Source organism: Tursiops truncatus, chromosome 3, assembly GCF_011762595.2.
Source record: "Tursiops truncatus isolate mTurTru1 chromosome 3, mTurTru1.mat.Y, whole genome shotgun sequence".
In the NCBI taxonomy this organism is placed as follows: Eukaryota; Metazoa; Chordata; class Mammalia; order Artiodactyla; family Delphinidae; genus Tursiops; species Tursiops truncatus.
Genome location: NC_047036.1, coordinates 83,202,183 through 83,227,828, shown reverse-complemented (window position 1 = coordinate 83,227,828; position 25,646 = coordinate 83,202,183). Strand labels below are relative to the sequence as shown.

The 25,646-nt window shown below is 34.2% G+C and overlaps 2 protein-coding genes across 25 annotated transcripts in view; one reads left to right on the top strand and one right to left on the bottom strand.

Annotated features, from left to right (window-relative positions):
• PPIP5K2 (diphosphoinositol pentakisphosphate kinase 2) overlaps positions 1-24,696 on the bottom strand; it is a 75,647-nt gene extending 50,951 nt beyond the window's left edge. For 19 of the 22 annotated variants that reach the window (XM_073802357.1, XM_073802360.1, XM_073802361.1 and 16 more), the window contains exons 1-10: positions 24,413-24,567; positions 16,837-17,221; positions 13,820-14,015; positions 11,223-11,313; positions 9,890-9,975; positions 8,696-8,850; positions 7,188-7,289; positions 5,905-6,066; positions 4,392-4,513; positions 3,030-3,131 (exon numbers count right to left, since the gene is read on the bottom strand). In XM_073802357.1, the coding sequence (XP_073658458.1) occupies positions 3,030-3,131; positions 4,392-4,513; positions 5,905-6,066; positions 7,188-7,289; positions 8,696-8,850; positions 9,890-9,975; positions 11,223-11,313; positions 13,820-14,015; positions 16,837-16,950 (1,130 nt within the window). In that variant the 5' untranslated portion in view covers positions 16,951-17,221; positions 24,413-24,567. Of the gene's footprint in view, positions 1-3,029; positions 3,132-4,391; positions 4,514-5,904; positions 6,067-7,187; positions 7,290-8,695; positions 8,851-9,889; positions 9,976-11,222; positions 11,314-12,849; positions 12,869-13,819; positions 14,016-16,836; positions 17,222-24,361 lie in introns of those variants that run through there. The other 3 variants (XM_073802358.1, XM_073802367.1, XM_073802365.1) reach the window with 3 other exon arrangements.
• A 47-nt stretch (positions 24,697-24,743) lies between these two features.
• GIN1 (gypsy retrotransposon integrase 1) overlaps positions 24,744-25,646 on the top strand; it is a 28,651-nt gene continuing 27,748 nt past the window's right edge. For 2 of the 3 annotated variants that reach the window (XM_019940766.3, XM_019940765.3), the window contains exon 1: positions 24,761-24,842. The gene's annotated coding sequence lies outside the window, so the exon portion shown is untranslated. Of the gene's footprint in view, positions 24,843-25,646 lie in introns of all 3 variants that reach the window. The other variant, XM_004313208.4, reaches the window with a different exon arrangement.

Below are 25,646 nucleotides of genomic sequence, written 5' to 3'. Positions count from 1 at the left end.
TCTGAAAGAGAAATTAAGGAAACGCTCCCATTTACCACTGTAACAAAAAGAATAAAATACCTAGAAATAAACCTACCTAAGGAGACAAAAGACCTGTATGCAGGAAATTATAAGACGCTGATGAAAGAAATTAAAGATGATACAAACAGACAGAGAGATATACCATGTTCCTGGATTGGAAGAATCAATATTGTGAAAATGACTATGCTACCCAAAGCAAGCTACAGATTCAATGCAATCCCTATCAAATCACCAGTGGCATTTTTCACAGAACTAGAACAAAAAATTTCACAATTTGTATGGAAACGCAAAAGACCCCAAATAGCCAAAGCAACCTTGAGAAAGAAAAACGGAGCTGGCGGAATCAGGCTCCCTGACTTCAGACTATACTACAAAGCTACAGTAATCAACACAGTATGGTAATTGCACAAAAACAGAAATATAGCTCAATGGAACAGGACAGAAAGCCCAGAGATAAACCCATGCACATATGGTCACCTTATTTTTGATAAAGGAGGCAAGAATATACAACGGAGAAAAGAGAACCTCTTCAATAAGTGGTGATGGGAAAAGTGGACAGCTACATGTAAAAGAATGAAATTAGAACACTCCCTAACACCACACACAAAAATAAACTCAAAATGGATTAACGACCTAAATGTAAGGCCTGACACTATAAAACTCTTAGAGGAAAACATAGGCAGGACACTCTATGACATAAATCACAGCAAGATCCTTTTGACCCACCTCCTAGAAATGGAAATAAAAGCAAAAATAAACAAATGGGACCTAATGAAACTGAAAAGCTTTTGCACAGCAAAAGAAACCATAAACAAGATGAAAAGACAACCTTCAGAATGGGAGAAATATTTGCAAAGGGAGCGACTGACAAAGGATTAATCTCCAAAATTTATAAGCAGCTCATGCAGTTCAATCTCAAAAACAAACAACCTAATCCAAAAATGGGCAGAAGACCTAAACAGACATTTCTCCAAAGAAGATTTACAGATTGCCAACAAACATATGAATGGATACTCAACATCAGTAATCATTAGAGAAATGCAAATCAAAACTACAATGAGAGGGCTTCCCTGGTGGTGCAGTGGTTGAGAGTCAGCCTGCCAATGCAGGGGACACAGGTTCGTGCCCCGGTCCGGGAAGATACCACATGCCACGGAGCAGCTAGGCCCGTGAGCCACGGCTGCTGAGCCTGCGCGTCCGGAGCCTGTGCTCCACAACGGGAGAGGCTACAACAGTGAGAGGCCTGTGTACCGCAAAAAAAAAAACAAAAAAAAAACCTACAATGAGGTATCACCTCACACGTGTCAGAATGGCCATCATCAAAAAGTCTACAAACAATAAATGCTGCAGACGGTGTGGAGAAAAGGGAACTCTCTTCACTGTTGGTTGGAATGTAAATTGATACACCCACTATAAGAGAACAGTATGGACGTTCCTTAAAAAATAAAAAATAGAACTACCATACAACCCAGGAATCCCACTACTATGCATATACCCTGAGAAAACCATAATTCAAAAAGGGTCATGTACCACAATGTTCATTGCAGCTCTATTTACAATAGCCAGGACATGGAAACAACTTATGTGTCCATGGACAGATGCATGGATAAAGAAGATGTGGCACATATGTACAATGGAATATTGCTCAGGCATAAAAGGAAACGAAACTGAGTTATTTGTAGTGAGGTGGATGGACCTACAGTCTGTCATACAGAGTGAAGTAAGTCAGACACAGGAAAACAAATACCATATGCTAACACATATACATGGAATCTAAGAAAAAAAATGGTTATGAAGAACCTAGGGGCAGGATGGGAATAAAAACGCAGACCTACTAGAGAACGGACTTGAGGACACGGGGAGGGGGAAGGGTAAGCTGGGACAAAGTGAGAGAGTGGCATTGACATATATACACTACCAAATGTAAAATCGATAGCTAGTGGGAAGCAGCCGCATAGCACAGGGAGATCAGCTCAGTGCTTTGTGGCCACCTAGAGGGGTGGGATAGGGAGGGAGACGCAAGAGGGAAGAGATAGGGGGATATATGTATATGTATAGTTGATTCACTTTGTTATAAAGCAGAAACTGACAAACCATTATAAAGCAATTATACTCCAATAAAGATGTTAAAATAAATAAATAAAATAAATATAAAAAAAATAAAGTAAATGGACTGTAATCCCCTAACTTCTTTAATTATCTGCCCTGTAGCACAGATCACTATAGACTGAGATTTCATTAAATCAAATAAAATAAAGCTGCTATATTTATTTTGCCCACGTAAGAAGAAAAATATTTCAAACTCAAGTTACTGGAAGATAAAACTGTCTTAGCAGGAATGGTAGGGTACAATTTAACACTTGCCAGACTGTGAGACATAGAACATAACTCTATAGAATAAGTTACCCAAAAATATGTTTTGTGTTAAATAAGTTTGGAAATATTGGTTTAAAAACAAAATTAAGTATTTTTGCCCTCCTCTCCGCCCCAATCAGGACTCCTAAGAATATTTAATACGCTAAGATAAAGCTCTAAGCTGTGAATATGAAGCATTTGGTCAACTCACCTGAGTGACAGGTGAATTTCAAGCAGTAACTTTCACTAGAATTTATGAAACACTTTGGCAATGTTGGTCTAATTAATTTACTTCAAGATATAACTGTATATTTTTCCTTTACATGATGAGAGCACTAAAGTTGTATGACCACTGACCACGAACCTTTAGGGAACACATCTGTTGGCACCTCCTTTATTCTTATGGCTTAATTCAATAGTTCTATAACTATATAAGCATTTTTCAGGATTTTATTTGGAACAACAGAAAAGATCTTTAGTCTAAATAGCCCCATGTAAAGCATATAATCTATTTCTCCATCTGCAAAGTCAATCATATGAAAACATACACAGTAGAGTGTCTAATAATTATTCAGAAATATAATCTTCACTGTAATAGCACTAACCAATGGGGAAAACCCAAGGAGTTTCTAAATGAAAATATTTAAACTTACATAGTTCCAGATGTAGTTGGTACAATCGGGATATCTTCAGCTTCTAAGGGTATGGACCAGGGGATATGAAACTGTGGAGCAAGCTCTCGCATTACAATATTCCTTCAAGACAAAAAGAAAAGAAAAATTAAACTAGTTCATTTCAAGACAAACCTGGGTATTTAATGACAAATAACTGAGTATTATAGGAGGTAAAGTCAAACTATCTAGTGATTATGTGAATACAGCACATAAAAAGTAACCTAAAAAATCAATCCTGGTCAAGAAAAATTAGATCAGCAGCGCTAAACTGTTGTATAGAACACACTAACAGGATGTCGTGAATTTGGCTTTACTTGTTTACTCTCATGTTAAAAATATAAATTACACAGGATTCAAGTAAATCACTGTAACTGCGTATCTACTTACAAAGATTCTGAAATCCAAGATTATCTCTTCTGTGTGGCCATTGATCATTTCTTTCAGTTTTTATTTATCACCTGCAAAGCTATTTTAAACTATTGCTCATGTTTAACAAATTTCTTATTACTCTTTGCTAATAAGGTTAATAATGAAAACATGTTTAAGTAATTATAAGACATTTTTTGTTTTGTTTAAATTTAGCATTTATTCATGCTAAAATTTAGTAAGCTCCCCCAAATTTCACTTTAAGGGTAAGTTCACAAACCTTTGAAATATACTATAACAGCTGACCCCAATTATTAAAATACATTTTAAAGTGTAAGTTTTTTACGGCTTTGTCAAATATACTTTGAAATGGTTTAAAAATAGTTCTTGTCTTTCAAGTCGTCTAAATCAGGATATAAGAAAATAAGTCAAAGAATATAAAAATGGCATTTCTATATGCAATAATTTCTTTTATAGTCACTTCATAATCTCATGAGATTATTTTAAAGTAACATATGCGTGTAGAAAGCAGAATCATTCAAAAGAATTCTAAATTCCAGATATTTCTATTTTATTCTGGTTACTTATTCTGGTTAATTTTGAACCATTAAGTACTATAATTACATATCAAAAACTTGAGAAACAAAATAATCAAATAAATTAGCCATTTTGATGAATAACCACTGTAATAATCACTAAAAATCACTGTTACAGCATTTCTAAATCTATGAAGTTAAATACCTTTAAGCCTTTATCTATACTGGTCATATATTGATTTGTCTTTCATAACCCAAAGTGTAATTCAGGATTTGGCATGGTCTTTGGGCATGTCATTTTATGAACATTGATTTTTACTCTGCAGTGTTTACAAAACCCTGATCACTTGATGTTTACCATTATTTGGTTTCTGAATAACCAGTATGCATTAGCTGTAACAAAAGTAAAGAGGAAGAAGTATAAAGAAGAAAATCTTACCCAAGTATTTTTGCACAATCATCATAATACTTCATGGAATTTTTCACAAAACTGAAGCCATTGACATCACAGACATAGGACTGTCCATTGGCCCGTAACAAATCAAAGCCACAAACTGTTTGCTATTTAAAATAAAGTATAAACTTTAAAGTTCCATTTGAATTATGACTTACAGTTTTCCAGTCTTATTAGAAAACATCAAATTTTATAACTGCCTAAAAGTATATTACTGCTTATCAGTTTACTTCATAGCAAGTAAAAACAAAGAAACTACGTATCTGTAACTTGAATACTCTGAAATATGCATGTCATATGATTATTTAAGTTCTTCCTATGAAGTAGATGTAGAACAATAATGCTTACGGGACTAGAGAGGCCAAGAAATTCTTCAATTAACATTTTATTAAAAAATAAAAGTAAAAATTTTTAAAGGCTTCAATAAATTCTGTGCTAGTAGAAATTATATCATTTTAATCCAAAAAAAACCACAAAAAGCTAAACAGGAGAAAGTTTTGAAGACATATCCCAGAGGAAATGTCCCATTATACCTATGAATCTTTTAAACGCTGATAACCACATACTTGTGAGCACCTGAAATAAATTTACTTTATTTGGGAGAAAACAGTTGAAGGGTATGAATTTCCTGCTCGGGCTCCAGGAATTTTCTGATCTTCTACATTTTATATTCACATATCACATATTAGTATAATGTTATTTTAAGTCAAGGCTTTTGGAATCCTGGTATTACAAAATTAAAACAATTCACATAAAGCTATTAAAACATATTTCAGGCTAAGATTCCTTCCATGAGAGACTTCAAATTACTAAAACACAAAGAACTTATTTATTATTTAATAACCAGTGATATACACTAGTCTTTAAGTTACATATCCAAGGCAAGGCTTCAACAAGGTAAAGTTTATCCTTTATTAGATTCAAGTTGAACTACTCTATTTAAATCTTTACTGTACAGTACAGGCAAAGCCTAATAATACAGATTGAGAGAACTAGTCAAATGTCATAAGTAAAAAGTTTTCTTTAGGAAGTATATTAGTATAGCTTTCATGAACATATTTTACTATACATAATAGGCTAAAGGATCAACTGCAAAGGCTAGAAGACTGATGACATTTTTTATTTAAAAAAATCATTTATCAACTCTGAATAGATACTTGTCATCAGTTTTGGTTATAGGGGTATGTTAAATAATACTCCTGTAATTCTACTGTTTCAGTTAAGTTTTCCTCTGTAATTGTAGTTTCTGAATAAATTGACACGGTTTCCTTCTATATAATACAGAAAGAATAAAGAGAAACAAAGGTCTTCATTTATTATATATTTTTAATATTAATGGCACTACAAGAATCCCTTGAAAAGTACATAAACCATTCAGATATACCACTTTATTTTCTCTGCTTCTCTCTCCTGTTATAAGCCCAAATAACATCTCATTTACTCAAAAAAAAAAATTAGAATTTTTACAAGAGTCTATATGGCCTGCATAACATCTTACCTTAAATGCAAGGCAAACTCTCCAAGCAATTAATTTCTCTCGTGCATTGAGAATAACAGGGTACCTTACTTCTTTTCCTTCACTATCTCGTTCCACCTTGCCATCAAGTGCAGGAGATTTTCGAGCTTCAGCATGGGCATAATCTGGACCTACTGTATAAACCTTTCAGAAATATTAAAATACATATTTTACTTAAAAAAATATATATATATATAAAAACAGCAGACAACAAATTCAAATAAAAATAATAAATAAAAAATACCTCAGTGTCCAGACTATTTTTTCACACATCTTTCTATTTTACATGTGAAAATTTTCAATACACTGGAAGAGGTTATAAATAATTAATTATACAGCAAAAATTGGTAAAGTAAGGTCCTGTTCTCTATAAAAAATAATTATATTGAACATTATGAGGGAATACTAGAATGCATATGATGTGACCCTTCTCAAATTGTTTTAGTTTAACAAAGTAGAGGTACAAATAAATTTAAAAATTACAGAAGGAAGTAACTGCCAAAATAAAGATTTAAAAGGGGGTGGGGGATGAGGGACAGCATGAATTCAAAAGCAGACAAGAGACGGAAACGCACTCTAAGCAAAGGTAATAAACACAGACAAAGGGCAGAGAAACAAAACAGCATGATGTATTCAGGTAACAGTACGTATTTGATATGGTTTATAATGTAAGAAATAAGGTTTGTAGGACAGAGGGCAGACTGTGAAGTATCTATGCCAGCCTTATAAATCTGATTATTACCCTGTGGTCAATGAGGATCCACAAGAGAATTTTTAAAAAGAAGTTCATGATCAGGTTTACACCTAAGAAAGAACTCTCTAGACACAGACTGGCTGAAGGTAAAGCAGTTAAGACCTTATTTGTCACCAACAGAAATCACACCTATTTTTTTTTAAATCACTTTATAGTTGTCAAAGTTCTCAAAATATCATTTACACTGATCAATGCCTGGAAACATCGTGGTGGCTATTAGACCCTTAGCCACTATATTTTGGATTGGTTTTTAAATATTCAATAAAATCTGTCTCCTTGGTAATCCTGTGTGGTTTATTTTAAGCATTTAAGAACATTATCCTGTATAAAGGGTCCATAGGCTTCAGACTGCCAATGGCATTCATAATACAAAACAGATTAAGAATCCCTAGTTAAAAAGAAAGAGATTCAGAATAGAGGTTATGTATAGCTAACTAAAAGGTAATCTCTTTTTCTGAGATCACTGGTAAACTCAAAATACAAAATAAAAATATACTTTAATCAATCCTACCTTAACATCAGTACCATCTGTGGGCATAAACTCTTCATATATATATGAGCCTGTTTTTCGTACATTGCTTTCTGGGGAATAAACACTACTTCTACTGCCAATCTGAAAATAAAAGAAGTCTATCAATGTAAAAACTAAATTATTCTCCTCATTTTTATAAAATAACCCTTTTTACCATCTATTTCCATCACTGATATTTCCAAAAATTTTTTTAATCAACAAATATTTAACAATACATTACATAGTTGACACTATATTATTTTTTGCTCTAATGGTAACTTGAACAGCGTAAAAATACAATGAACACTAAGAACAGTGTTTCTAAGATTCAACCATATTGCTGCATGTAACTACTTTCTTAATACTATAGAATTTTCCTCTGTATAAATAGCCCATAATTCATTCATTTGCCTATCAATATATATTTAGGTTGTTTTCTAAGCTTTAGCTAGTAGAGCAATCTTGCTTCGAACTTTCTTTTAAATATCCCCATGGCACACGTGTGCAGGAGTGTTTCTAAGGCATATACTAGAAATGGAATCGCTAGGTGATAGAATATGCTCACATTCAACTTACAAAATAATGCCAAAATCTTTTAAAAACTGTTTTAATAATTTCCAGTCTCTCCAGCAATGTATAAGAGTTTCTACTGATCTACAATTATCTATATTTGGTATTGTCAGACCTCCTAATATTTGCCACTCTAATGAATATAAAACAAGTACCTCATTGTGTTCTTACTTTGCATTTCCATGACTGTTTATGAGTGAACGTGTACATTTTTTTTTTTTTTGGTACGCGGGCCTCTCACTGCTGTGGCCTCTCCCGTTGCGGAGCACAGGATCCGGACGCGCAGGCTCAGCGGCCATGGCTCACGGGCCTAGCTGCTCCGCGGCATGTGGGATCTTCCCGGACCGGGGCATGAACCCATGTCCCCTGCATCGGCAGGCGGACTCTCAACCACTGCCCCACCAGGGAAGCCCTGAACGTGCACTTTTAATCCTGATATATTGCTAAGTTATATTGCTAAGTAGAAATGTTGCTAACAACGTTTGGACTTGTACTTGTTTTCCAACTACCTCAATCTTTTTGATCATGCTAATTCAAAAAGTAATTCAATGTCATTACCTTTTAGACTTTACATTTATTTTATTATGGGTGTAAAATTTTGAGCATACTTTCATGTATTTAAGAGTTCATTGGCATTACTTTTTCTATGAACTATCCATTTGGAAGGCCATTTTTCTTAAAAAAAATGCTGATCTTTACCGAATTTCTCACATGACAGATACATAAATGGAAGGTAGAAAGAAGATCAAATAATTTTCTTGGTATTCTGTAGGTAAGCTTTGCTTTTCTAACAAAGTATTGATATGATATCAGTTTTATTAATTTATCTCTAAATGATACATTGTTAATCTTAGTTTTACTAAATACTTCATTACTTTTAGTAAAATTTATACAACAATGTATTTAGAATAGTATTCACTAGGGTAACAAAGGTTTACCTTTCGAAAAAGTCTTTGACTTCCACCACCAGCAGATGTTGGATAATAAATGTAAACATTGTGGTCTTCTGCACTGACTGGCTTTTCTACAAATGGTTTTTGGAAAACTTCCCCATTTACTTCTACATGATCTTCCCCTTCAATCAGATTACATTCTATAAATCAAACACAATAGCAAGAAAAATTATATATTGTATATTACCTAGATATATTATTAAGGACTTTTTTTGTTTTTACTATAATAGAGATTACAAAGAAAAGTTACCTTGGATAATGTACTGATTTGATTTTAATTAAAAATATTTATGCAAACATATGATCTGTGACATTAGGAACTATATTCTTCAAAAATCTAATGGACTGGCCATTTTACCCTGCCACCCCATAGAATTCAAAGTTAGATATGAAATGATACACAAGAAAGATTGAGAAATAACTACATAATGCTATCATCTTCTGAAAAATGTATGGAATCATTATACCACAGATACCATAAAACATGAAATTATTTAAGTTAGAAAATTAACCAATATACAGAGTAACCAAGCAATCCAATCAGCAAGTTGTACCTCTAGACAAATGAGAAAAGTTCCCTGTTACAGATGGTACTATATCTGGTTTTTAATAAAAATTCCTCTAATGTACAATAAAGTCATCAAAATTCCCCCAAATAGTTATCAGAATATTAAATATTAAAACATATAAACATTTATCTTGCCTTTTTAGACTAAGTGTAACTTACATGCTATGCTTTAGATAACCAGGAAAATGAAGCAAAGGGTACTTTAAAATATTAATAAATAGTAGTATTTCAAAATTCCTACTCATCAGAAGTTTAGTTGTGGCATACTAACATGAAGTTTCTAATACTTAAATCAATAGTCATAGATGAATCACTCATTTACCCCAATCAATACAAATTTATTAAGCATGTAATTTAAAAATTCTTCTTTATGATTCTGATATGTCAAATGTAGACCAAAGAAATGTAGGACATACAACTCCTGATTATTAGTTAGCCTTGTAGTTCATAGTGTCACATTTTTATTGAAATTTAATTGCCTATTTGGATCATTTTTTAAAAATTGAATAGAATAACATAATTTAAATTCTTTCCATTTAATTATAGAAGACAGTGGCTCAAAAGTATGTTAAGTGACAAAAGATAGCTTGTTTAAAATCTCTTACTCTTACCTTTGGGATTATTTGGGTCACGATTCAAAATTGCGTAACGAGGAAGTAAAATACCTTCAGCTTGAAGAATACTATATACTTCTCTCCTGAAGAAAAAAGAAAATATCCTTACTGTTTTATTGTTCTGTTTCACAATGAGTATATTGCTGTACTGTTCATAAAGTACATTATTACTGTTCTATCATTAAAAAAGTCATGCATATAAAGTCTTTTTTTAAGTAAACAAATATGTCATTTAAAACATTGAAAAGCTGTATTCTAAGTAAATATTCAGCAATATTAGAACAAAAGTGTATGTACAATACTTTTTATGGCATATTAAAATACTAATTTTTAAAATTGGGAATGTAAGTGTATAAAAAGAAATGGTTAAAGTTACTATATCACAATGACAGAATATTACCTAAGTATTAAAACCCTTATACAGTACTCAAAGAATATTTAACAATGTGGGAAAATGTTTATAGTCTTTTAATAGAAATGTGATGCTAATTTTGTAAAATACAAGTGCATATATGTATTGCTTTCTATATTAAAAAAATATGGTAAACGTAGTGGCAGGGTTAAATGCCTTTCTTCATAATTTTATTTTTTAAATTTCTTAAAATGAATATGCATTTATATATATACATATATATATTTATACTATATAAACATGTAAACCTAGGAAAAATGTTATAAAAATTGAGATATTAACTATCTGGAAAAGGAAAAACAAAAATAGAAAAACAAAAAACTATAGGGCCTTACACTTCATATATCATTTTCATATGTATAACCTCATATTATAATGCTAAGACAGAATAAAATAGAATACCGGTGAAATTATAAGGGTAGCCAGTAGAGTGAAACACCAATTAAATGAAATATATAAATGCATTTGTATTTTACAATTTCTTTTAAATATCTATGCTTTTGACCTGTTAAATGAATTGCTAAGATATACAGTAAAATATTTCTCAAAATGGTTCCACTTTACCATTAAAAACCTAGTTATAATGGGTAAAGCCGTAGCTTCATCATCAGTCACATGATAGAAAAACTGTTCATAATTTTCAGTGGTTTAGTAGGGTCTGGAAATTAAACAGACCTGGTTTAAGTCCTTGTCCCACTACCTGAGAAACTACTTGTGACTTTTGGCAAACTAAATGATCTGCCTGATTCTCAAGTTTTGTCATCTGTAAAACTGGGTATAAATACCTATTTCTAAGTATTATTTCAAGGATATCACAAATTTATATATGTATAAAAACACCTGATACCATGTCAGTTTAAGTAGATACTAAATAAATGTTAATTTTCCTTCCTTAATTTAGCCAACTTAACCACTCACCTATCTTGTATGAGATACTGCATATTCAAGTCATTGATTACAAATGGATTCCTGAGTTTTGCATAGGCAACTGCCTTGTCCAGTGGAAATCCTAAGAACACATATTAACATATTCTGTAGAATCTCAAGATAAGTTGACATCTATAACTTAATCAACTTGAATTTATGCCATTTCCTATAAAAGACTAATTTCATTATGCATGTAACTGCTTTCTTTAGAAGATAGAATTATAAATACACAAAACTTGATTTATCTTGTACTAGTAAATAAATCTTATTTTTTCTTAGTGAATTTGATAGATAAGGCACAGCAAGCCAGTGGTTACATAACCCAATTTAGAGCACTGACATGTTAGTTGATGCCTGATTATTCAAAGTCACCTGACAGAAGGTAAGACTACCTCATACACAAATAGAAATCTATATACAAATAAGTGTATCACAATCACCTGGTGATTTTTAAAAAATTTATATAACTCCTCTTCTTCTAACGATATTTTGATGCATATACATATAAATTAGCTGATAATTCAAAGAACTTAAGCATCTTCAAAAACAGCAAAAGAAAAATTAATTTACATTCAACAGATATGCTCAAAATATAAAATATATGAGCAGAATCATGCTTGCTGTTAACTAAGTCAATAACACAGCAGAAATTAAGTCCTTACCATTTCTAGACTTCGGTAAAATTACTAATTACAATGAAAACAAATCAAATGGCAGATATAGTAAGAGATCTAAAAAAAAATCTAAATAATTTTAATGATTATACTTCACTCTCTGTATTAACACTAAAAGACTCCAATTTTATCCATCAACGTATAGTTTATGATTAAGAATGGCAGTATACCATAGATGTTAAGAGCATAAACCAAGGTTCAAACCCTAACTCCACCTTTCATTAGCTATGTGACCGTGGGCAAATTTATTTAATATCTCCAAGTCTCTGATTCCCAGCTGTAAAGGGGTATTTTAACTAAAAGGGTTTTGGGGAAATTAAATATAATACTGTATATAAAACACATTACAATACCTGGCATAATAAGTGCTCAATAAATGTTAACTATTATTATTCCCTAAACAACAATATTTTAATAAATAAGCAAAAGCGTAACAATCATCAGGCATACATAGCTTTAGCATTTAACTATAGTATGCTACAGTGTATCTGTGAAGACACTGTATTTTGTAGCATTATCAGAATAGTTAGTAGAGGAAGGAAGTGTTAAAGCCTACTGAAGTTAAAAAAACAAAAACAAAACAAAGAGCTATGGTCAGTTAAAAAAAAGATTTAATCCTAAATTCCTCTTAGCTTTTAACATTTAATTAGAAGTACTCTATACCAAGAATCAATGGGCCACAAATCACAAACCCATCTAGTGTTATAGACTCTTAAGAATTCATCACTTACTGTAAAGATGTCTCAATGTCTATGGTTTGAAGCCTTGTAACAGAATTCAGGAAATAAGAAACGCCTATACAGTCATTACCCTGCTTTTGTTGCTGTTAAAGAGGCAGCATGTGGGACACGACCTTAGGTAGTATCTAGTTTTTACAAGCAAATAACTAGCTTTAACTTAATAAATAGGAAGAACCACGTGACAGTAAGGGAAGAACACCTTACCATCAAGGATAAGCAAGTTTTAAGATCCTCTAAAATGAATGACTTCAGTCTGTAAAGAAGACCAGGGACTTGACTTCTCTATGAAATAATGAAAATCAATATAGGGTATGGGAGCACAAAAAATCTTAACCTGCTCCATCCCCTTCTTGCTGAAGGGGATGCTTTTTAAACACCTAACTAAAGTGAGACTTTAACACACCTGGAGGCTACATTAGTTTGGTAACAAAAACGATTTAATATGAATACATTTATAACTGAGTGCATATCTTTTAAATTAGAGCTCTTAATGAAAACTCACTTAATTCACAGATTCTTAGGTTATAAATTTTCAGACATACACTTAATAACTTTTGATTAGTGGACTTTACTTTGAAGAAATACTTAAGCTTAATTGATATTTCAGTTTGATTTATAAAAGGCAGCAAGGAAAATATAAAATTCAAATATTAAGTTCTTAAGAAATAAAGCATGAATATGTATTGAGGAATGATAGATCATCTTCTATATGGCAAAACATATGGGCTTATAATATTTAAAAAATCAAGAATTTGTCCTAAGAAACTTACAGTTGTAAACAAAGACATACATTCAAAAAGTTCATCACAACCTTATTTTTAATAGTAAAAATTGGAAACCATCTCACTTTTAGGATATTGGCTAAGTATGATATAGTACATTCACAGGATGATATACTGTGACACCATTAAAAATCAGGTTTTTGACAAATGATATAGAAGGGGAAAACCTCTTGATGTAATTAGGTTAAAAATTAAATATAAAATTACATATACACTATAACACTAAATATGTTTTTAAAAAATACACACAGAAAAAAAGATTGGAAAGAAATATATCAAAATGTTAATATCACTTATCTGTGAGACTAGGTGAGTTTAATTTTATTTTTCTATTTTATCTATTAGTTTTATAGTTAGAAAGGATAAAGAGGTTTCCCTCCCTGTTTTACTACCTTTAGAATGAAAAGAAATAAGACAATCACACAAAGGCCAGTTTTCCACCGGTTCATTCAAAATAACATCTTCTTCAAATACTACTACTGTGATATATTTAAATAAGGAGATCCGTTCAAGAATTTCCTTCATTGGTTTGGATTTGGATTTCTTTGCCATGGAACATATTCCAACCACAATCTGCCTTTCTGGTGGCTAAAACAGAAAGAAAACAAAAAATCAGGTTGACTTGATAACAACTCCAAAGTACAGCTATCTTAAATCTCTGTCAGAGAGAGAGATTTCATCACATAAAGTATGTGATGAATCAATAAAAGTGACACATTACCCGAATAGGCATTTTTCAAGATTATATTGTTATAATAAATAATAATAATAGTTTTCTACAAAGGTCTGGAAAAATTTTTTTAAAGTTTCAGAACACTGTTACTATTTTCATTCAGATTTCAAACTTAAATACTTCCTTAACTGTCTCTAGCGTTTATTTGCTAAATAACAATTTAGCAAATTGTTAAATTGCTAAAGGAGCAAATAAGGCCTAAAGGGCCAATAGGAGTGAGATAAAGAATTCTCTTGCCTAAAATAAGATATTTTCACTACAAAGCTATGCAGTGTTAAAATATTTTTGTAGATTGAGCTTAAATATGAGTTGGTCACCAATGACAACTTAGAAGGAAATTTTGGAGAAAGCCACACTGCTAAACAGAGGTGTCTATGCTCTTTGACACCCCAATCTTCGTACTCAACATTCCTAGTTTATAGTGTTGCTCATCTCTGGCACCCTTGCTACAGCTCAAAGGCCATGATTCAGCCTGAAATTTAAAACGCAGAATATAGAAAACTTATGAGTAGCTCATGGGTTTATAAAATTACTCAAGATTCATTCTGAGGTCTTTCCTTTCAGGTACTTTGAGAGTTTTATCAAATATAAAGCTGTGTCCAGTTTTCCATTTCAGTTCTTCTCTCTTCTATATTTATTTATTTCATATGACATTATAATCTGGGCCCAAAAGTGTTTTACTAGACCTTCTCTTATTATAAATCTAAAAATAAAACAGGGCAACATCTGAATAATTCTTCTTCTTTATGCTTAGCATTATTCCTCTCACTCATATGAAATTTAGAGTTCAAATTGGTATTGGATTTGATGTTACCATCAAAGATTGTAAATTCTAACCTCCCTGGGATCTGCTGTCTTTCACCCTCTGATCATCTACTTTTATGTTCCCTTATTCAATTCTTTCCTGATCAAAAGCCTCGGCATAGCTCATTATGATGTTCCTTAAGTAGATTTCCCTAGACAACAAGAGTACTCAACCTAACGTCTTTGATACCTTAACAGAACAGTCTGGAACAAATCATTTTATCAATCTACAGGTCAAATGAACCAAATCAAGCTCCTCAAAATGTGAACTCAATTTAATTAGTACCAATATTCCAAGAATTATGCTAAGCACTGAAGAGTTACATATACAGAAACTACCTGTCATCAAGCACTTTGAATCTAACAGGAAACACAGTAATCATACAGTACATAGTGATACACAGAATAGAAGTATATAGTCAAGGTATAGAAATGGTATTGAGGAAAAAATGTTCAAGTTTCTCATGGAGAAAAGAGTAAGGAGAGGGGGAAGACTGAACAACATGAAATTTGAGGTTTTGAAGAACGAAAACTGATTCACAAATTATCCAAAAAGGAGGGGTATTTCACAGAGATAAAGAAGTACATACAACAGCAAAGAGGCGTGGTACAAGATGGAATATGTGGGAAATAAAAATCTGATATTGCTAAAACATAAAAGGTAAAAGAGAAGAGAGACAAGTACAGTTCTAGACATAGGAGAGAGATAAAAATCCTTATATGGAAGAAGACTGGACTTGATTTATCAGCGGTGTTCTCATGTGCTCAGAAGAACTCTAAAGAAAAGGGGTAAGCGTAGCAGAGGCAGAATCAAAAGTACTTTCTAGTCTAAGTCAGGTAGAGAAGCTCTGCTTTTATGTTTTAGTTACTGGACTTCTACATAAGACTTTAGATGAAGAAAAGTTTTGGTTGGTATGAGAAGTTTGAAAACCATCATTTTTTTCTAGGGGTGAGGTGGGGGGGGTGGGATAGATTTTAAATGGGTGACAGTCTGATATTGCATTTCAGATGTATAACTGCACTGTGAAAGGTGTTGTTAAATAACAGTGAAAAAGAATTTGAAGAGTCATCTAATAGCTATTTTTGGTTCATTTTTACTACTTACATCAAGTATAACAGGTTTTTGTTTTAAAACAAAATTCTTTTTTCAATTGGAAATATAAGAAACACATATTTTAAGTTTGTATTTTAAATAGGTTCTCAAAGTAAAGCAATCTCTAATTGTAAAGGGACAAAAATGATGAGTAATAAAAATCTTGAGCTAACATAACCATAGCAAAATAAACATAATAAATGTGTGTTACTCCTAAAGATCCAGTATGGTTTACACACATACACACACACACCCGTAGATACTTGAGGTAGTTTCTCCTAGTCACACAGTTTAGACTTCTGAATAGTTAATAAAAGGGGTATCTTCAGGTCAGCCACTACTTGTGTTGACAACATGACAAACTTAATGAAGCTGGTTAAGCAGTTCTTCTTTAATACCTTTAAAATTCTTTATCTTGATGTATTTGCTGTAGCACTTCTACATACAAGGAACCCTTTTGATTTATGGCCCTGATTACTCTTTCTCCTTGTCACTTTTTCTACCTAACCCTGTGTTATATTAGACATAGCAATGAAAGACACTAAATTAGTCATTATTAAACAACTTAGAAATCTGACCTCTAATTGTCTTTCTTGAAGCACTATAGATTCAGTAATGTTACTAATGAAACACAGTATGCTTTTTCAGTTTAAAACTTTCCAACAAATTTCTATATGAAAAAAATGTCTTAATAATTTAAGACAATGGTATCAATTCCCCTTCACAGTGATCAGTAAAAAGCCCAGACTGTATTGGTCTTCACTAAACAAACAACTTACAGATTCATCCTCCTCCTCATCATCTTCATCTGCATGGTGGAAGAAGTGTCGATAATTTCCAGGGTTTATTTCTGTATCCTCAGGTCCAACAAAGAATCTGGGGCCTTCACTCATTTTTATTTCATTTGATATAAATATAACTTAAATGTGATATATTAAAACTGTTTCTAAATAAACAGCATCTGAAAAAAGCATTCTCTCTGTAAGAGTTGACACATGGGTCTGTTGCAGCTTGTTTCTGCTTATACAATCACTTGAAATTGTGATGACAGTTAGTTGGCAAATGTTCATTTGTTCTCAGATATTATTGCTTCATTGTTGATGCAGTTTAAAAGACAAGACAGTGACCTATTGCTTCAGTGAGTTGATATGGCAATCTTTTTACCTAAAATGCAATTAAAAAATTAATTTTGGAGACTGTACTTCAAAATCACTCATGTAAAAATAACTTTAAATGACACTTGTAAAATCATTATCAATAACTTGATGTATACCTTCAAATGAAAAGACATTTTTCCATAAACTTAAGAAATTTAGACTCTCATCTTCAATAATATATATCTTGGCAATTTGACAAACTGATACAAAATAACAAAAAAGAGTACACTAAATTCAAGTCTAAAAATATCTAAGGAATTAGAAGAAAATTATTCAAATTATAACAAAATTACACTAAAAGCTAAATCCCTCGGGCTTCCCTGGTGGAGCAGTGGTTGAGAGTCCGCCTGCCGATGCAGGGGACACGGGTTCGTGCCCCGGTCCGGGAAGATACCACATGCCACGGAGCGGCTGGGCCCGTGAGCCACAGCCGCTGAGCCTGCGTGTCCGGAGGCTGTGCTCCGCAACGGGAGAGGCCACATCAGTGAGAGGCCCGCGTACCACAAGGAAAAAAAAAAAAAAAAAAAAAGCTAAATCCCTCTGCACATAGCTCAGTAATATCTGAATAGAATGGAAAAGGATAAAATATAATGTGGATTTAAAAATAATTAACAACTATACACCAATCTGAAATTACATTAAATCAATTTTTAAAAAGGCTTCAATTTGTAAAAGTTCAATTTGCAAACAGGTTTTTTGGGGTACATAACCATTCTTCATTTTGGTCTCACATATAAATCAACAGAACAAGATTAGAATGAAAACAGGATTTCATTATAACAGCAGCTCAAAGTTTTAGAGTCACAAACGCTTTTGCAATATTTTATAATAACCATAAATGGAGTATAACCTTTAAAAATTGTGAATCACTGTATTGTATACCTGTAACTTACATATTATATGTCAAGTATACCTCAATTTAAAAAAATAAAGCCTAAAAAAAAAAAAACCTGTGGCAAATCTACTAAAATCTATGGATCTTCTCAGAAAAAATACACAAGTACACTAAATTCTACAAGCAATTTTATGTGATTGACAGACATCCAAACTTCCACAAAAACAGATGCCCATGAACATCAGTTTAAGAACTATCATACAACAGTGATATAACCTCAGAATATTCCTTAGCAAAGCTGTTTACATGTACTTGGTTCCTTGGTCATATTAAAACTAATCACCTACCAAGATGAAACTACATATCAAATACTTTATTAGATTACTGGTAATACAAGAAATTACTTGATTAAATATTCTTAGGAGCTGAATGATAAGCTAGCTAGAACTGCAAAGCATAATGCCAAAAGTCCTATCCCTAAAGATCTAATTCCAGTTTAATTGGTGGCTCCCTATGAAACATTAAAACCAGTTTACCTTGGGCTTCCCTGGTGGTGCAGTGGTTAAGAATCTGCCTGCCAATGCAAGGGACATGGGTTCGAGCCCTGGCCTGGGATGATCCCATATGCCGCGGAGCAACTAAGCCCGTGCGCTACAACTACTGAGCCTGAGATCTAGAGCCCGCAAGCCACAGCTACTGAGCCACATGCCACAACTACTGAAGCCTGTGCGCCTAGAGCCCGTGCTCCACAACAAGAAGCCACGACAATGAGAAGCCCGCGCACCACAACAAGAGTAGCCCCCACTCACCACAACTAAACAAAGCTTATACACAGCAACGAAGCCCCAACACAGCCAAAAGTAAATAAATAAATAAATTTATATTTAAAAAAAAAAAAACTAGTTTACCTAGCCAGGCAACTACATTTTTATGAAACTTAAAACTTTGTCATTAAAGAATAAAAGCAGAAATAATTCATTTTATGTATCAGTGCTTTTTATTCCTATTTCCCTTGCACTGTTTCATACCTAAAAGATGTTTGCTGAAAAAAAAAAAAAAGGAAGTTTCCAATTGTTGTAAAACTTGATGGTAGTGAATAAGCTGATCTCAGTTCTTCTGTTTTGTATCAAAAGGCAAACTTCTTTGGTTTCTTTTTAGTTTTTAACCCCTCCCATCCACCTAAAACCAGCCCTAATAGTGAATATTTAGTACCAGAAAGGGCATGTGTTTTAGAGTCAGATATACCTATTTAAATCTGTCATTACATAACAAGCAACTTATGCTAGTTTCTCTAAATTTCTTCATCTATAAAAAAAGGGGTATCATAGTACCCTGTAACTCTGTGAAGAGTAAGTAAATGTTTGGCATATACTAAACACTCAATAAACCTTAGTTTCTATAGGCACTCTATAAACCAAGCTCCCTATTAACATAACATAAAATCTAACAAAATGAATATTGCTCATTATTTGTTGACCTAAATCACAAATAACTTTTAACCTATTACAGAAGGCACAGTATTAGGTGCTAGCAATATAAAGTCAAAGTAAACATGAACCTTTTTCTTAAGCAGCTTAAGGTCTAGAAAGAAGACAGCCAAGTAAATTAACATTTTCTGTTTTAGTGTGATAAGCACACCAACAAAACTACAATAGAAATATGCAATAATGTCTCACTTTTCAGAACGGCAACAGTGGGAGATGTATTTCAGTGCATATAAAGATATATGTTTACTTATATATATATATATATGCATGTAAGTATGTGTATGTGTACACTTTATGGCATGATTTTAAAATTGTACTTTCTTCTAATTTAGGTGCTTTAATGAGTGATAATAATCCTGTTCTACAGAGCTGAAAATTAATTTTCAAAAACTGTAATTTTAGAGTGTTCATCGTGAAAAGTCTAGAATGCATAAAAATGAAAATTTATAAGTCAGTTAATAATACCATGACCCAGTGGCAGAACTACTGGTTGTAGTTCTTAGTTGTGGAATTATTGGGTTGTATTTCCTACTAGTCCCTTTACTCTATATTTTCCCAAATTTTTGAGCTACTTTATATGTGTATTATGTGTGAGTAGAAATCAGCTTTTGGAAAAAAATGTGTATCCTGCACATTTTTTTCCAAGAGTATAAATGAATGACTGATCTGTCCCCTTCTCTTCACTTAGTCAAATTTTGTTTCAGTCTTCAATGCTGCTTCAAATACATATATGTCTTCAAATACATATATGTATGTCCCCCATCTGATTATGGGTTTAGGTCTGAAACCATGTCTCATTCACTCATTTGGAGAGAGACGATAGACAAATCAACAAATAAATATATGATAGGAAGACCTCCCTAATATGGTGACATTTGAGTAGAAATCTGAATTAATGAGGAAACCAGCCATGGGGTTATATGACAAGAGCATTCCAGACAAGAAACAAACTCTAAAGGCCCTAAAACATAAATATTTGGCAGATTTCACATGATCAAGGAAAAGTAAGGAGAACATTGCAGCTGGAGCAGAGCAAGCAAGTAAAGGAAAAATGGTAGAAAATAAAGTCGGAGAAGTAGCTAAGATACATACAGAGGACTGAGAAGCCACGGTAAGAATTTTCAATTTTATTAAATGTGATTGGATTGCTTTTAAGAGAACGGGAGAAGAAGAAGTAGAGACAAGCTATATTGACAATTCTTTTGAAGGGCTTTGTTATAAGGGTAGGCAAAGGCTTTATTTTTTGTTTTCTCTTCTGATATATGAATGATACTTACAAATACCAGAAATAGACAGAACAGGCTAGTGGTTAATAGTATGGATTCTGGAGCCAAAAACACTTGGTGTTAAATCTTAACTCCAGTAGCTGTGTGACATTGAGCAAGTTAATTAACCTCTAAGAGCCTCAGTAAATTGTACCTATCTTTCAAGTTATTTTACAGATTAAATTATATTTAGAAAGTTCTTATATCCCACCGCTCAGGCAATACTCCATACCAATTTTATCAAAATATTTGGGAGAAAGGCCCAGGTATTTTTAAGGCTTCTCAGATTCTAATGTGCACCCAAGTTTGAGAACCCCTGTAGAACTCAAAAAAAGGAGGGGAAGTGTAGAACAATGGAAGTACATGGCAAGCAAAACCTGTGTTTGCCATTGTTAGGGGAGCATGCTATTATTACAGGAGATCTGATGATCTGATAAAAAAGGAGACAAAGCTGATGAAGCAGAGTCTTTGTCTTCTTGACGCTTGGCACATCTCAAGTACCCAAAAAATATTCCCTCACAAACCTTTCCTTAACAATTTCCAAGATTTCTTCTCTGAATCATTCATTTTGCCCTTTGGTCACCTCTAACTTTGGCATTATTTAGCTGTTTTGGTTGTGTACATCCCTCCAAAACACGATAAGCTTCAAGAGAACGAACATTTATTCACCATTGCTACCTGGTATGTACTTAATTTGTTAACCCAGAGCCTCGCAACACATTGCCTCACCATGAATGAATACTTTAAGTATGCCAAGTGTGGCAGCTGGAACCCCCGGCCAGTTGCCTCCAACACCACTCTCTTCAGTTTCTCCTGGAAACATCGTACAAATACTATCACTTTCTATGAATACTCTAATATGAAAAAAGTTGGGAAGCAGTTATGACTTTGTGATTTAACAATTATTCTTAGCAATCCTGGGATTAGAGATATTTTCCTCGTTTTACAAATGCTTCCAGTACATAGATAAATGTCCATCATTTGATTATAAATGAGGACTTGAAGCTCAGAAAGTTCAAGAAATTTGACTGTAACCACACACCCAATAAGACCTGTAAAAAGAAATCAAATCCAAGTCTGTTTAAACCAAAGGCCATCATGATCACTTAAGGGCAAAATCAGGACTCCACAGTCCTTACCATAGTATTACACATATTACATAAATACTTATAAAACTAAAAGTATGAAATAAATGTATTTTTTGTTTCCCCTACCCAAGTGATATGTATACTGTAGTACAAGATGAAATTTTATGGGCATGATAGGAAATCCAGGATATTCTAATGAATTGCTATTTCACCTGAACCCCTGACAAACCAAATATACCTTATGCATTTCCACATTATTTAGCATTTCGACCAACCTACATCCTCCATCATGAATTCCAAAACATATAACTGGCCTTAAAGATATTACATTATTCAACTATCAAAGTTGAGCCTTTCTTATTTTTAAGATTCTTTGTATAGCAGTAGTCCCATAATAAACTGGCTACATCAGAATTATCTGGGACATCTGTAAAAACTCAAGTTAATAGACCTCCCACAAATTTTCTACAGCAGCATTTCTTAACCAGATAATCTATATTTTAACAAATCAAAGTGTAGCCAGGTTTGGTAATCTGTTTAAATTTGTGCAAAAGACAAATACCTATTAAGGCTGATTTCTAAATTTGAAATTAGTATCATGCTACTAAAGTACCCACACTCAAAGCACTGGTTCTCAAACTCTAGAATGCACTCAAATCACCTGGAGGGCTTGTTAAACTACTAAACTAAAAAGTCTGGAAGTCACACCTTTGCTAACCCCCAAATACACATCAGCACCCTCTTCCATCCTCTATGTTCCACAGCATTTTGGATCTATCGTTACAAATATGTTTCCACTACAGTTACAGTTTTCCTCCCCAACTTTTTATTGTGAAAAATTTCAAATATTCACAGAAATTGAAAGAACAGTTCACTGTAAACACCCATATACCCACCACTGGACTCAACAATTGCTCTACCATTTGAAAGTAAGTTCTAGACATCAATATGTGTCATCTCTAAATACTTTACTATGCATCTCCTAAAAATAAGGACATGCTCTTACAAAACCAGAGTATCATTTCCACATAAGAACATTAATAGTTCCACAATACTATTCATATGTAGTTGCATGGGAGCTTTTAGAGAACGAGGATGTCATCTATATATTCCCAGTACTTAATTGGTGCATAGCACTTATTTGGGTGATGAATAAGTGTTCCACCAATTGTTAAGTTTAATACCCTCACAACTACCCTGCAAGTCGTGAGTTTAAAACTTAAACAGCAAGCTTTGATTGCACAACCTGCACCTTCTGCCCACCAGTTTAATCACCTGCTTTAAACAAACCCATGCAAGTTTAAGTATTTTGGTTTCTGAACTATTTAATTCTGCATCAATACTGAAGCTCCATGAAGACAGGCGTCACATCTGTCTGCCTTCAGACACCTAAATAGGCATACCAAATATTTTTCTAATGAATACTTTCAGCTACTGAAAACGTTAGTGAAGAAGTTGGAAGCAATGAAGCACAACGGTAGGACAATGGTAATGTAATAGTTAAGTATACAGATTTTGAAGTATGAAAAACCTGCTTTCTAGTACAGGTTTGTTCAAACGTTTACCAGTAGAAAAAATTTACTAGAGCAAGTTAAGTGAGGCTTAGAGATAAGGCTCAGTTCCTACCTCTGTAAAATGAGAATAATAATCTAATACAATACACCTCATGGAATTGTTGAGAGAAGTATATGAGAAACTATGTAAAGCACTTGGCACACATAAGAACTCAGTGAATGGCAGCTATCATTATTTTTTTTATTTATATTTTTCATGAAGAATTTTCAGTAGCAAAGCAAAACTCTATCCCACTGCAGAGCAAGGATGCTAGGTGCCTAAGTCAGCAAGGAGGCTTCCTACTTCCACAACTAAGCTTTTCAATACGCTAAAGCCAAGGTAAGTATCATCCACGGGACTCCAAAGGTCGCAAACTCCCAGGAAGTCCTAGTAGATGAGATCCAGCGGTCACCACCCTCGCCCCTTCCCCCTCGAAGCGCGCGAGGATGCAACACTCCAACCGATTAGGGGCGGCAGTGACCTGCAGCCTCCTTCCCTACTCTGGAAAGCTGCAACGGAAGGGGCTTTTGGTCTCTTGTAGTGGAGTGGAGAAGCCGAGGAGCAGAAGGACAAAGACTGAGGAATGAAAATGAAAATAGCCATCTCTACCCACAGCAGTCCCCAAACTCGAGACTGCCTACTTCGGTGGAACGAGACCGCAGCCTGGCGTACCAGCCAGAACCTCGGCAGTTCCCTTCGAGCTAAGATGAAACCTCCGGTATCTCAAACCCAAGAAATGGAAAAGGGAAGTGATGGAGGAGAAAGAGAAAATAAGACACGGAAAGACCCTCAAGGCTGTACTGCCACTCCTCCACACCCACGCTGCCTCGCTGGCACATGCCCCTAGGAGGAGCGCGTGTCTAGTCTCCCCCAGAGCGCAGCAGGAGACAAAACAACTGCCCAGCAGCTGCCGCAAACCTCGGGGGACCAGGTTCCACATCTTGATTCCTTCGGTCACTGGGCCCGCACCTGCCACGGCTGCGGTCGTCACGCGAACTGCAGGAAATGACCACGCCCATTCAGGCCTCGGTTTCCCCTTTAATCCCCGGGACAGAACTGAGGTGTTCATCAAAGAGACTCCAGCTGTTAGCTTGAACCTGGGTCTTCTCTCTTCAATAGCAGCTGGAAGGCCACAGAGAGATACTGTAGGCAACACTACACCTCGCCGAACCCTGGTCACGCCTCTTCCCCTCCCGCCTCGGGTCTCACACTGAAACCTCACCGGGCGGAACGATTTCCGGCAAGAACCAAACGATCCGCCCTAACCTTTTGTGACCGAAGCTCCGAGGCCCCCGTAAACACTCCTCTCTTAACCACACGGGTAGTTCCGCTTCCGGCAGCACCACATAAATCGCGAGAGGACGCTTAAATCTTGACGCTTGCGTTTAGGACCACTTCGGTGAGTGGTCGTTTTGGTGTGTTCACACTTGATGATTTTTTAAAATGAGGCGTGAGCTGACAGTAATTTCAAAACCATTCGCGTCAACTAGTTTAAAGAAGGGTTTAATTGACTTTGTGGAGATTGCGCAGGCGCCCTTGGAGCGGGAGGGCCTTGCTTGGGCGTTGCGATGCCCGCGACAGCTGAGCAGGAAAGGGACGTGTTCCGTTGTCGGGCCTAGGGAGGTGCTTTCTGCGTGTGACCGACTTTTACTTATTGGTCGTTTTCTTGCCTACGCTAAATTACCTGGACTTTGCCCTTAAGAATTAGTTAACGAGTAACCCAAACTCTGGAAATGCTCCCTCAGAGTAGCAAATTCAGAAGTTGAGTGCTGCCTTTGGCTGACAGTAAAGAATTCTCCTCCTTACTTTATCATAGTTGTCATTTAATCTTTTGCCCCAGATTAAAATCTCCTGTGGCGGGGAGAAATGCGAGTTTAAGGGAGAATCTTGCCCTGTTGTTTTAAAGGAAAATTACTATCTCTGTGGATGTTCTTTAAATGAGCGTTTCTGAACCAAAGTAGAGAAATAATTTTTAAAATTTAAATTCATTTATCACATGTGGCTTCATGTTTATGCATATGGAGATGAAGGCGTTTTTGTTAAATGAATTTGCACGTTGAAGTGAAGCAGATTATAGGGAAGTGTATTGTGTAATTAGATTTCCCAGTCGTTTTCGTTACATAAAATTGTGCACTTCCAGTTTTTCAGAGATTATAATAGAATAATTCAGAAGTAAAATTAATGATCCCAAGTAAATATGTTT